The sequence below is a fragment of the Bos indicus x Bos taurus genome, chromosome 3 (assembly GCF_003369695.1).
Source record: "Bos indicus x Bos taurus breed Angus x Brahman F1 hybrid chromosome 3, Bos_hybrid_MaternalHap_v2.0, whole genome shotgun sequence".
In the NCBI taxonomy this organism is placed as follows: domain Eukaryota; kingdom Metazoa; phylum Chordata; class Mammalia; order Artiodactyla; family Bovidae; genus Bos; species Bos indicus x Bos taurus.
The window spans coordinates 112,788,844-112,802,167 of record NC_040078.1 but is presented as its reverse complement, the minus strand read 5'-3'; the positions used below and the strand labels follow the sequence as shown (position 1 = coordinate 112,802,167).

The 13,324-nt window shown below is 48.5% G+C and overlaps 1 protein-coding gene across 6 annotated transcripts in view; it reads left to right on the top strand.

Moving 5' to 3' along the window:
* NGEF (neuronal guanine nucleotide exchange factor) overlaps nucleotides 1-13,324 on the top strand; it is a 128,187-nt gene that overhangs the window by 67,241 nt on the left and 47,622 nt on the right. The window contains exon 1 of one of the 6 annotated variants that reach the window (XM_027537944.1): nucleotides 12,578-12,810. The exons of the other annotated variants lie outside the window; for them this stretch is intronic. Coding sequence (XP_027393745.1) covers nucleotides 12,704-12,810 — 107 coding nt within the window. The 5' untranslated portion in view covers nucleotides 12,578-12,703. Of the gene's footprint in view, nucleotides 1-12,577; nucleotides 12,811-13,324 lie in introns of those variants that run through there. 6 annotated transcript variants of the gene reach the window in all.

Below are 13,324 nucleotides of genomic sequence, written 5' to 3'. Positions count from 1 at the left end.
CTTTATGGTGCCCATCTTTGGGCCAAATGCTCCCTTGATATTTCCGATTTTCCTGAAGAGATCTCTAGATTTTCCCCTTCTTTTATTTTCTTCTAGTTTCATGCACTGTTCATTGAAGAAGGCCTTCTTGTCTCTCCATGCTGTTCTTTGGAAATCTGTGTTTAGTTGGATATACTGTGTCCTTTCTCCCTACTTTTTGCTTCTCTTCTTTCTTCAGCTATTTGTAAGGCCTCCTTAGATAGCCACTTTGCCTTCTTGCTTTTCCTTTTCTTTGGAATGGTTTTGTTCACTGCCTCCTGTACAATATTGCAGACCTCCATCCATAGTTCTTCAGGCACACTGTTAACTAGATCTAATTCCCTGAATCTATTCATTACCTCCACTGCATATTCATGGGGGATTTGATTCAAGTCATGCCTGGCTGGCCTAGTTGTTTTCCCCACTTTCTTTAAGCCTGAATTTTACTATGAGAAGCTGATGATCTGAGCCACAGTCGGCTCCAGGTCTTGTTTTTGCTGACTGTATACAGCTTCTCCATCTTCTTTGGATGGGTCTGTAGGGGGACACAAACAGTCTAGGGCTTCCCTGGTGCTGCTGCTGCCGCCGCCAAGTCGCTTCAGTCATGTCTGACTCTTAGCGACCCCATAGACAGCAGCCCACCAGGCTCCCCCTTCCCTGGGATTCTCCAGGCAAGAACACTGGAGTGGGTTGCCATTTCCTTTTCCATTGCATGAAAGTGAAAAGTGAAAGTGAAGTCACTCAGTCGTGTCCAACTCTTAGCAACTCCATGGACTGCAGCCCACCTGGCTCCTCCATCCATGGGATTTTCCAGGCAAGAGTACTGGAGTGGGGTGCCATTGCCTTCTCCTTCCCTGGTGGCTCAACAGTTAAAAAAAAAAAAAAATCTGCCTTCAATGCAAGAGACACAGGAGATGTGGTTTTGATTCGTGGATCAGGAAGATCCCCTGGAGTTGCGCATGGCAATCCACTCCAGTATTCTTGCCGGGAAAATCCCATGGACAGAGGAACCTGGTGGGCTACAGTTCATGGGGTCGCAAAGGGTCAGACACGACTGAAGCAACTGAGCACAGACGCACACACTTGGTCCATTGAACTTGTGTGGTTCCGTTAGTTACGGGCAAGTTCCCTTCCATATGAGCTGGGACAGTTTTGCTCTCCCATCAGCAATGCACAAGCGCCTGTTTCCCCTGAAGATTTTCAGGTTGGTCATAACAGAAATTTTAGTGCACTCCGTCTTTAAGACACACACAGTCAATGGAGATTAACAGCCTGTGAAGGAAGCGGAGACCTTGGGTTAGGAAGGGACACTGTGTATGCTCACGTGCTCTCAACAGGAAGGAATTTTCCAGTTCTGTTGTGTCATTTCTCTGACTCACAGTGTCAACGAGGCTTTCCTCTCTCCTGGTAAAAATCCATCACTTCTTACAGAAAACACTCAACTGATGACAGGTTAGAGTCTCCTTCTTTTTAAAGAACAAATGCTAATTTCAAATGCAAGAATGCTGAGCTTAAGACCCTCCTCTGAGACTCCCTACAAAAGACCCTCATTGTTAGGAAGAAAAGAGAGACAAATAAGGACCATCTTACCCTGAGCCTAACAAAGAAACAAGCCTTGAGATCCCGCTGACTCTGTGACAAATAAAAGCTACTCCAAGGGCTGAGCAACACATTAGAAATAGCAATAATTTAGCATGCAATCTTCACTGTGTGGAAAAAATGAGACATGGGTTTAAAATTAGGAAAAGAAGCATCAACTGGTCAGCTCAGGGGAGGGGTGAACAACAAATAGGTAAAGAAACAAGAATGAAATTTCACTTCTCTGCTGGCAAGCTGCTGTTTCCCCCAGGAAATGATGGTATTTCAGCTACCAGTACACTCACTTGCTTAGGGAGTAGCAAGGAGAGGAGGTTTGAAGAAAGGGTTTGTGAACATTTCTCTGACTGTAATTTACTGAGAAACACTGGGAAGAGACCAAAAGAACGCCTGTGCTTTCAAGCCTCCTCCACTTCACCTCCATTCGGCGATGATGTCTTGAATGTCCAGGATGCACAAGGTCTCTGCCGACATAGTTGGGGGGGAGGGAAGCATTAGTCAGGCTGAGTCCTGTCTCCGTGAACAGTCCAAGAGGACAGAGAACTCATTCTCCAAGAAAATGATCACACCTCAAGAGCAGCCCTGGTGAAGTGCTACAGGAGATCCTTAGCCATGGGATGGGATGCAGGGTGGGCTTCATGGAGGAGGTGGGGTTTAAGCCAGCGCACTTGGGATACAGCCATGCAGGAGGGCAGGGAAAGGCTTGTGATGTTAGGAGCTGCTGCTGCTACTGCTAAGTCCCTTCAGTCATGTCCCACTCTGTGTGATCCCATAGATGGGAACCCACCAGGCTCCCCTGTCCCTGGGATTCTCCAGGCAAGAGCACTGGAGTGGGTTGCCATTTCCTTCTCCAATGCATGAAAGTAGAAAGTGAAAATTGAAAGTGAAGTCGCTCAGTCGTGTCCGACTCTTAGTGACCCCATGGACTGCAGCCTACCACGCTCCTCTGTCCATGGGATTTTCCAGGCAAGAGTACTGGAGTGGGGTGCCATGATGTTAGGAGAACTGCCTTTTACTGGAGGCAGTCATTCCTTTGATGACTGCTTTAATGAGACCAGGACTTCAGTGAAAAAAATAAAGCAGCATTCTGGTTTGGAGTGTATACGTGGGTTTGTGGAAGGTAACGGGGGATTTCTGGGGGAAAAAGACTATTTATACAACCCAGCAGATCAGAATATCAGGTAAGTGCTTTAATTTTAGAGATGCCAGGAAGTAATCTACTGTAAAACTTGAATTCGTGAGTCTTTGGAAACTGAAGAGCTTTTTAAAAGATAGGTTTATGTAATGAATTGAGTTGTTTTTCCCCCAAGTAAATCTAGAGAATGTACCCTAATGAACTGTACTCAGCTCCCCTTTTCAACTTCATCAGGACTCCCTATGGTCATATGAACACTTTAAACTCATGTTCTAAGTGTATGCACACTAAGGGATTGATGTTTTCAAGTCATTTTTTCCCCTTATTACATAAGTGACACATTTATTGCAAAAAAAAATTTTTTTAAACACATATGAGTTAAAAGATGAAAATTCCCTCAGAATCTGACCAATCAACTACTGGTACTATGAAATATTCTTCCAGTCCTTTTCAAACATATATGTGTGTTTAAAAGTCTATGAAGTCTAACTCTATAAACAAAATAAGATTGTACTACCATCCAGTTTGGGAATCTACTTTTCTAGTCGGTATATCATGGGCATCTTTCCAGATTTTTCAAAAACCATTTTAGGGACTTCTCTGGTGGTCCAGTGGTTAAGAATCCACCTTGCACGCAGGGGACACAGGTTTGATCCCTGGCTGGGGAACTAAGATCCCACCTGCCAAGGAACAGCTAAAGCGCACCGCAGTGTGTGCTACAGTGAAGATCTCGCCTGCCACAGCTAAGACACGGTGCAGCCCGATAAATGAATATTTTTTTAATGAATAAATAAAAGTATGTTCTCTGCTCCAGCAAAAAAATATAATTTTAATGATATTTTATTTTAGAGACATGTCATAATTTATTTTTAATTTTTTATTTTATATGGGAATATAGCCAATTAACAATATTGCGATAGTACAGGTGAACAGCGAAGGGCCTCAGCCATACATATGTATGTATCCATTCTCCCCCAGGCTCCCCTCCCATCCAGGCAGCCACCCAACAATGGCCGGGGTTCCCTGTGCTGTACAGTCGGTCCTTGTTGATTATCCATTTTAAATATCGCAGTGTATACAGAGATGTCAAAGTTTAAATGGTCAATCTCCTATTATTAGACAGTTAGGCTACTCCAACTATTCCATTATGATAAATAACACCATAATAAACATTCTTATTGCTAACTTTTCACATGGATTCCTACAGTTCATTATGATACATTCCTAGAAGTACAATCTCTTTGCCAGAGAGTATGAACATTTGCAGATTTATGAAATGAATGCCCTCTAGAAAGGTTGCATCAACTCACATGCCCACCTCCAGGAGCAAACAAGAGTTCACAAGGCTTGGCTAACACTGGCTGATCGGTTTTTTAATTCTTTGACTTCTGTGTATCTGATATGATTTTGAAATATCGTGCTTTGTCTTTATTATAACATTCCTTTTTTTATTGCACACTGTGCTCACCAGTTCCCTTATTTCAGTTCAGTTCAGTTCAGTCACTTAGTCGTGTCTGACTCTTTGAGACCCCAGCTCAGTCGTGTCCGACTCTTTGCGACCCCATGAATGGCAGCACGCCAGGCCTCCCTGTCCATCACCAACTCCCGGAGTTCACTCAAACTCACGTCCATCGAGTCAGTGATGCCTTCCAGCCATCTCATCCTCTGTCATCCCCTTCTCCTCCTGCCCCCAGTCCCTCCCAGCATCAGAGTCTTTTCCAATGAGTCAACTCTTCGCATGAGGTGGCCAAAGTACTGCAGTTTCAGCTTTAGCGTCAGTCCTTCCAAAGAACACCCAGGACTGATCTTTAGAATGGACTGGTTAGATCTCCTTGCAGTCCAAGGGACTCTCAAGAGTCTTCTCCAACACCACAGTTCAAAAGCATCAATTCTTCAGTGCTCAGCTTTCTTCACAGTCCAACTCTCACATCCATACATGACTACTGGAAAAACCATAGCCTTGACTAAACGGACCTTTGTTGGCAAAATAATGTCTCTGCTTTTGAATATGCTATCTAGGTTGGTCATAACTTTCCTTCCAAGGAGTAAGCATCTTTTAATTTCATGGCTGCAATCACCATCTGCAGTGATTTTAGAGCCCAGAAAAATAAAGTCTTACACTGTTTCCCCATCTATTTCCCATGAAGTGATGGGACCAGATGCCATGATCTTAGTTTTCTGAAATTTTCAGAGCCTTCAAATAGATACTCCCAACAGGAGTCAAAAGCTTTGAATTCCTGGGATGAAAGGCATTTTTGTCAACATGGTGATGGGCAGTCAGGGCCTGGAAGCAGGCACCCTGTCTGGTAGGACACCTCATCCAAGCCTGTAATAGCTCTTGTAAAGTGACCAGTCTCTACCAAAGAACTCTTGGTCTTTTTATGAGACTCTAAATCCTTGAACGTTTAGTCCTGGTGACTCAACATAGAACATTCTTTCTAGTGGATGTTAAGGGCAAGGTGGTTTGTTTCAGTAGGAAATAAGAAGTTTTTGCTCTACTTCTTGCTAAGGAAAGCATTTCTCTAAAATCCAATTATTTGCAATTTTCAAGGAACAATGTATGAATAATGTTGTTATTAATTTTGTCAACTATTAAAACATGCTTTTCCTTCAAGCCTATTTTATTTATGAATGGACATCTTTTTCTTTCTGGTGTCATACCTTAAATAATTTTACTACATTTGGTTAATAGTTAAGGCAATGCATTCTCCATTACAATAAGTGCAGACTTCCAAATAATAATAATAGTATCATTTTCTATGTGTATAGCATACTATAGTTTACAAAATGGTCTAATTAATATAGAACTAAATTAGATCTAACTATATTATTTGTAAAGTGATTTAAAATGATTAAATGTTTAAATGGAAGGAAGTAGGGTATTAATGCTTTCACAGTTTGAGTTCCAACTAAGAGTGTATAAACCCTAATGGCCACAGTCTAACATGTAACTGATGTGTACAGAGGCAACTCACAATCTCATTTTCTCCAAATTTCATCCTCAACATATTTTGGAAATAACCACATTTTCCCTTAGGTCCCTCTTATTTCAAAATGCTCCTATTGGTCAAAGTATATGACATCACTCACAATCAAAATCCTCAGACCCCATGTGTTTCTGGCTCCTTGGTTAGTAATGTTCCAAACAGACCCATATTCCAGGCCCTCTCTCACGTTCCACAGTTTCAGATAAAGACAGAGCATTACAGTGTTTTACCCATGAGTTATTTTGGGGAGCCTGTTTTGAGAAATACATTTCCATCAAGGCCATACAATTGTCTGCATCTCATAATTGACTATATGGCCACTATTTGTCTCAGCCTTTGAAGGACGGTACTAGGGACTCGTGAACCATCAAAGTGCTTTGGAAATTCTGACATTTCACCAGACCCCTCTCGTGCCTGGAAGTGGAGCAAAGCTTGGCTGCCTATTTTTGATTCCAAAGATGTATTCAACACAGCAATGTCAAATCTTCGGCAGCTAAGCCCTAAGACCACAATGGCTGCTTCCCGTGATCACTAAAACCTGTCCAACACTCACATCTCACATATCTCCCTAAACCAGACAAATATTTGCATGCATCTCTTTACCCCTCTAGGTTTTTCCCTATTTAAGCAAAACTATAACAATCGTCCACCCTAGCAACCATGTCAAAAAAGAACAAAAACAAAACGCTCCTCACTTCACCAAAACAGTGAATCCAGTTTTCATAGGTTTTTTGATTCGCCACAGCAGGTCAGTTACAGCCTCAACACTTGAGGCATCAAACCCCAAAAGCCTGCTAGTTCCCAAAGAGGTCAGTTAAAGAAATATCTTCATTAACCAAAGAAGGGCAAGATGTAATACCAAGGGCATGCTAATATTAGCTATACTCAATAACTGCAGAAGAACGATGGCAACAGAACACCTATCAACTTCCCCATATTTTTTGATTCACTGACTGTTTCCCGAGGCCTCCTGGATGGGCAGGATGCTGGAGATGCAGAGATAAATGATATCTTCAGAGCTGCCCCATCCCCACACCTCAGGTCACTGGGAAGAGGAACCACGAAAGTGGGTAATAACGGGGCAGAGCAAGCAGAGCAAAGACAGAGCCGTGGTTGCTCTCAGGGGTGACCCAGCTCCCTGGGTCAGAATGGATGCCATGACTTCTCATTGTGACTTTTATATGCTTTTTTGACTAGTAATGAGGGTAAAAAGACTGTTTCCCACCCTTTCGGCCTTTGGGATGTCTTCTTTGCAGAACTGACTGTTCATTTCTCTTGCCAATATTTGAGTATTTCTGCTTGCTTTTTCCTTGCTGATTTTGGAGAACTTTGTCATAGGTATCGTGAATATCTCCTCTCATTCAGCGGCAGCCCCACTCCAGGCTGCACCTTAACTCTGTTAGCAAGGAAGTACCAGCAGGGTACTGGGGTGGGGGCTCACTGAAGACAGCAGATGGGTGGAAACACATGTGTTTGAGGAAAACCAACCCGCCAGCTGTGTATGGGGCAGACTGCGGGAGAGAAAAAGAGATGAAGAAAACTGAAGGCTGTAAGAGGAACGTAGTCACCGTACTCTGGGCTGGATTCAAGGTTTGCAACGTTGGGGACAGCCCGCAGGACCTCCGTCAGTTCCAAAATTCATGAGAAGGACTCAGAGCTATTACTTACGGTTATGGTTTATTACAGTGAAAAGCTACAGTTTTAAATCAGACAAGGGTAGAGATGCACAGGACAGCATCCGGAAAAGTTCCACTCGGAACTTTCAGTTGTCTTGTCCCTATGAAACTGCAGACAGAGCCAACATCCCCGGGGAGCAGTATGTGACAATACCGCCCGCCAGGAAGCTCCTCTGAGCCTGGGCGCCCAGGGTTTTTACTGGGGCTCCACCAGCTAGAACTGACAGGTACCCAGGTGGCTGGCCACCATCTTCAGCCCCTCTGGAGGCTGAGTTGTTGTCACAGGGCCCGAAGCCTCCACCTTATCTGATGTGGTCCCAGCCCCGGGGTAAGCAAAGACACTCAAGCCAATTCCAGGGGCTTAGCTAGGTCTCCTCCCAGGAGCCCAAGGAAAAGGCCATACCTCTCTTTAGGTAAGATTAATAAACAGGGATAAAGTGATTGTGTTTGAAACATTTCTATAACATGTGACGATCCCACATTTACAAATGAGCCCCACGGTAAAAAGCAAGGGAAAATCTCCACCTCCACGTCACCAGTGAAACAGTTCCAACTCTGCAACAGAAGAATCTACTTTCAGAAGAGTCTTCTTGGGGGTAAACCTTCTTATCTCACCGACTCATTGGACATGAGTTTGAGCAAGCTCCGGGAGTTAGTGATGGACAGGGAAGCCTGGCATGCTGCAGTCCAAGGGGTTGCAAAGAGTCAGACACGACTGAGCAACTGGACTGAACTGAATGGCTTCTCTTGGAGCTGCAGTGAGAGAAACTATGTCTTGTCCTTTTCCTAATTGTCCTAATTTGGGAGGTCCACTTAGCTTCTGTGGATTGACGGCTGGCACTGCCTCTCTGGTTTAAATGTGTTGATTTTCAAGGCAACTGAAAAAGTCTTAAGAGTGACAAAAATAAATTGTGTTTATAGATTTAAAATATATAGTTAATTAAGAGTTAGCAAGTACCTGTTTCTAGAAGATTTTAAGTGTATATTTGAGGATTGTCTTCTCACTACAGAGTCACTTTCCTATTAGATTTAAGCATACAGATGCATTTTAACATTTAGTAATCTGGTGGTATATCATATGACCCTACATTTTTGAAAAGTATTTACTGATTCATTCTTTCACTTGACTGCGTGGGCTCTTTCCTTGCCATGCATAGGCTCTCTAGTTGTGTCACTCGGGTTTAGTTGCCCGGAGGCATGTGGGATCTCAACAAGTTCCCCAACAAGGGATCAAACTGGAGTCCCCTGCACTGAGGGCGGATTCTCAACCACTGGACCACCAAGGAAGTCCCCCTAAAAATACTTAGAATAAGAAAACAGAAATTTGCAGTTCCTTATCCCACACAATTCAGTCTTGACTCACTAGCACAGACTTCCAAAATCAACCATTAGCCAGCTTTGGGATCTTGGGCTTGTCATTTCAACCCTCTGGTTCTGCTTCTTCTTTTTCTAAATAAGAACTGGACCAGATCATTTCTAAGCTTCCTTCTGCTTCCAACAATTCTCCCTCAGAATAAAGTTAACATTTCATAAACATAAAATGTTATGTTTGTAAACATTTAAATGAGAACTCCTGAAGGCTAAGGTTGCTACATAAAAAGAATCCACTTCTTTTATAACCCAAAGTAAGAAATAATCTTTAGATAAAATACGTAAAAATTAAAAAAATTTTTTAAGACACATATCATTAATTCCTTCACAAACGTTTACAGGGTAACAACTGTGGATTAATGGAGCATAAATACGTGAAATACTTACCGGCACTTTATTCTGTGAATGATTCAGAACAAAATGTCAGTTAAATAGAGGTTTTAATACTAGCCTGCCCAGTAAGCACCACGTGTGATAGAAAATAGAACATGGGGAATGGAATGTAGCTTCAGGTGATATGCCTTCAGAACTCAGTGACTTTCTAAACTGATTTTATAATTAGAAGGATATTTTTAGCTTATTTTTCAATTGGAAGGTTTTATTATACTCATCTTAATATACATAATTTCACTTGAATGTTTTCTGATTTTAAAATAAAGCATCTTTCCTCCTCGGTGCAGCACTGTGTTCCCAGCTTCCGTTTAGTTTTATACCAAGTTTCAGGGGCGTTGAAACTTCGCAAAGCAGCAGGTCCCAGTGACTGCCCACCCACTGCACCTCCTGGGACCCCGAGGAAAGACACCAGGACGCCAGGGAGACCACTGCATGTCTCAGTGTAGGGACAGCCCCATTCACCTCGAATAGAGTGCCAGGCGGTGCCGCCGGGTACACGGAGCTAAAGGCCCAGGGGTGATGCCCTAGGGAGCCTCAACCAGGAAGGGTGAGGACTTAGGGGGTGGGGTGGGCAGAGTCCTAGCAGAGGAAGATGGCCAGGAGTGGCATACCTGGCAAAGAGCCTGCTACAGAGCCAGGAGGTGGCCTTCACCCACAGGGACTGGGACCCCAACAGAGGCTTGTTAAGCAGAGAAGAGACAAAAGCAGACCCATAGGTTAAAAGGGGGACAGAGAGAAGGCTGGACAGAAAGAGTGAAAGTGAAAGTGACTCATTTGTGTCTGCCTCTTTTCGACCCCATGGACTATACAGTCCATGGAATTCTCCAGGCCAGGATACTGGGGTGGGTAGCCTTTCCCTTCTCCAGGGGATCTTCCCAACCCAGAAATGGAACCCAGGTCTCCCGCACTGCAGGTAGATTCTTTACCAGCTGAGCCACAAGGGAAGCCTGAACAGAGCAGGTGTGTGTGTGGGGGGGTGTCCAAGTACCAAAGAGGGGACTGCTTTGAAAGCCTTTAGGGATTCAGGGGACTCAGTGAGGCACTGACCAGGGGGGTGACATGACATACAAGAGCACTCAAGGCTGGCTCTGGGTTCTGCCTGGTCTCCTGGTTGGCTGGGGAGGCATCTGGCAGGGGGAATGTGTGCATTGGTGGAGTATTTAGCAGACTTCTGGTGGAGATGGCCAGTTGATGGATGAAAGTGCAGAGCTCGAGAGAGGGCTGTCTGGAGGTACTCAGAATGAGTCAAGGAAGGGAGGGGCTTGGGCTGGAAAGAGAAATGACCAGATGGTTGTCATGCAAATATCCTGGGGCCTTAAGGGCAAGAAGAGACCAGACCTGTCCTTTCTGGCCCTTCCCAGGGGAATGGGGCTACAGGGCAGCTATAGGAACTGGTTTGTGTCAGCCTGAACACCTATTGTTGAGTGGAATGTGCCCGATCGCCAGGGGCACCCGATGTAGTCTGTGTAGGGGAGTTAGTTCCCTCCGGGCAAGAAGAACTGACTCATTTGAAAAGACCTTGATGCTGGGAAAGATTGAAGGCAGGAGAAGGGGACGACAGAGGATGAGCTGGTTGGATGGCATCAGTGACTCAATGGACATGAGCTTGAATAGATTCTGGGAGTTGGTGAGGGACAGGGAAGCCTAGCATGCTGCAGTCCTTGGGGTCACAAAGAGTGGGACATGACTGAGTGACGGAACTGAACTGAACTGAACTGAGGCAAGAAGGCCCCTCCCTAAAATGCTTTCTCACCTTTGCTGTGAGCTCTAGGCAGCTGGCTTGCTGCTGCTGCTACTGCTGCTAAGTCACTTCAGTCGTGTCCAACTCTGTTCGACCCCATAGATGGCAGCCCACCAGGCTCCCCCGTCCCCGGGGTTCTCCAGGCAAGAACACTGGAGTGGGTTGCCATTTCCTTCTCCAATGCATGAAAATAAAAGTGAAAGTGAAGTCGCTCAGTCGTGTCCGACCCTCAGCAACCCCATGGACTGCAGCCTTCCAGGCTCCTCCGTCCATGGGATTTTCCAGGTAAGAGTCCTGGAGTGGGGTGCCATTGCCTTCTCCAATTAATACCAAACGGCTAACTAGTCGATGAACACCTCCCACCAGGAGTATTTGCATCGGGGACTTTGTTAATTTAAACAAATGCCCCGTGGGAGGACCGTGCAGGGGAAGGTGCGGAGATTTCCCACTTTGGTCTGCACTGCACTGCCCTGCCCCCACGTACCCTCCGGAGAGTTGGGTTGGTCTTGGCTCACAGAGACGGCTGTCGGACATCCACACTGCCCAGGGGAGCGACGAGAGGCACGGGCTGCGCGCAGAAAAGGGCTCCGGGGACTGCAGCCACTTGTCTTGCTGGACTTGGAGTCGGGTTTTGGAGTGTTCCCTCTAGATTTCTGCTTCACACCCGACCGCTCGCACTCCCCTCCACTGGTTCCCCATGTTTGCTCTCTGTATCCCTAAGCCAGTTAAACTAGCTAACACAGAGGCTGTTGTTGTTTAGTTGCTAAGTCGTGGCTGACTCTTTGCGACCCCATGGACTGTAGCCCGCCAGGCTCCTCTGTCCATGGGATTTTCCAGGCAAGAATACTGGAATGGGTTGCCATTTCCTCCTCCAGGGGATCTTCCATAGCCAGGGATCGAACCCACATCTCTTGCTTGGTGGGCAGTTTTCTTTACCACTGAGCCACCCAGGAAGCCCTTCCAAAAGTCAGTGTGAGTGGGCAGGGGAACTGAGTGGAGGATTGAAGACACTTTGCTTCTCCTCCTCTCGCTCCCCTGTACCCATCCCGGGCCGCCAAGGCCTCGGGGTACCTGGGGGCAGCCAGACTCCTCCGTGAGAAGTCTCCGCGCTGGCCCCCTCTCCATAGTCTGGTCAGCAGCAGACGCCCTCGAGGGTCCCTCTCGGGGCTGGACCCAGGACAGCAGAGAGAGGGGTCTCCTGGCCAGTCCCTGTGAAGGACCACAGAGGATGTGCGGCGTGGGCAAGGCGGGGGTTCGAGGGCCAACCGGGCAGAGGGTCACCTCGCCCCTACCTTCCAAGCTCGCCCCGCTATCTGGCGAGGTCTGGCTAGATGTCGAGAAAGGGCCGAGAAGACCAAGACCGCAGCGCGCCGGCCCCCACCCATCCTGCCCTCCAAGTCTCCTCTGGTGGGGCAAGGCCCGCGGCCGAGGAGGGAGGCGCGGATCCGGCGGGAAGGTCCAGGGCCGCAGTCGGCTCCCTGTGGGCCCGGGTCACGACAGGTCCGGGCTCCCCCGCCCGGCTGCCGCCCGGCCTCGCCCCCGCCGCGCGCGCCCCTCCCGCCTCCCCCGTTGCCGTGGCAACCCCGGGAGCCTCCAGGCGCGCGCCCGCCCGCCCGCCTGCTGGAGCACTCGGCGGCGGCGGCGGCGGCGGCGGCGGCGGCAGCTCCGGCTCGAGCCGAGCGCGCGGTGACCCCGCTCCGGAGCCCGTTCGTCGCCCCCGGCCCGGCTCGGGGCCCCCAGCGCGGCTCCCGACCCGGCCCCAGAGCCGGCCTGGCTGCCGGCCCTCATGGAGCTGCTGGCCGCAGCCTTCAACGCCGCCTGCGCCGTGGACCACGACAGCTCCACCTCGGAGAGCGACGCGCGCGACTCAGCGGCGGGACACCTGCCCGGCAGGTGAGGACGAGCGGCCGTGCCGACCCCCGAGCGCCGCCGCTGCGCGTCTGTGGCCCCAACTCGCGTCTCCGGCCAGGGACGCCTACCCGAACGGCCTGTCCCCCGCACCCCTCCCCGCGGACCCCGCCGCCCCTCACTGCCCCCCGCGGTCCCTAGTCGTGCCGGCACGCCGCCTGGGGTCGGGGGTGCACCCCAGCCGGACACCCTGGTCCCCGTCCTGGCCGCCTCCCGCGCCCTCTCCCGGGCGCCCTGGGCGCACGCGCCTCGTTGGGCTCCCAGACTCCGCGCCGCGTGGCCCTGGGGCGGTCGCTACCCGGAGGGCACAGGGGGCCGTGTGACCGCGCGAGGCGCGGGGTGCGCAGTGCGCGCAGGGCTCCTGGCCGCGGGACCCGTCGGAGCGGCCGCGCGGCGCCGCGGAGCGGGCAGGGCGCGCCAAGTTTCCGACGCCTGCCCGCGAGCTCCGAAAACACGAAGGTCTGGGCGGGCTGGGGTGGGAATGAATCACCCGGTCGCG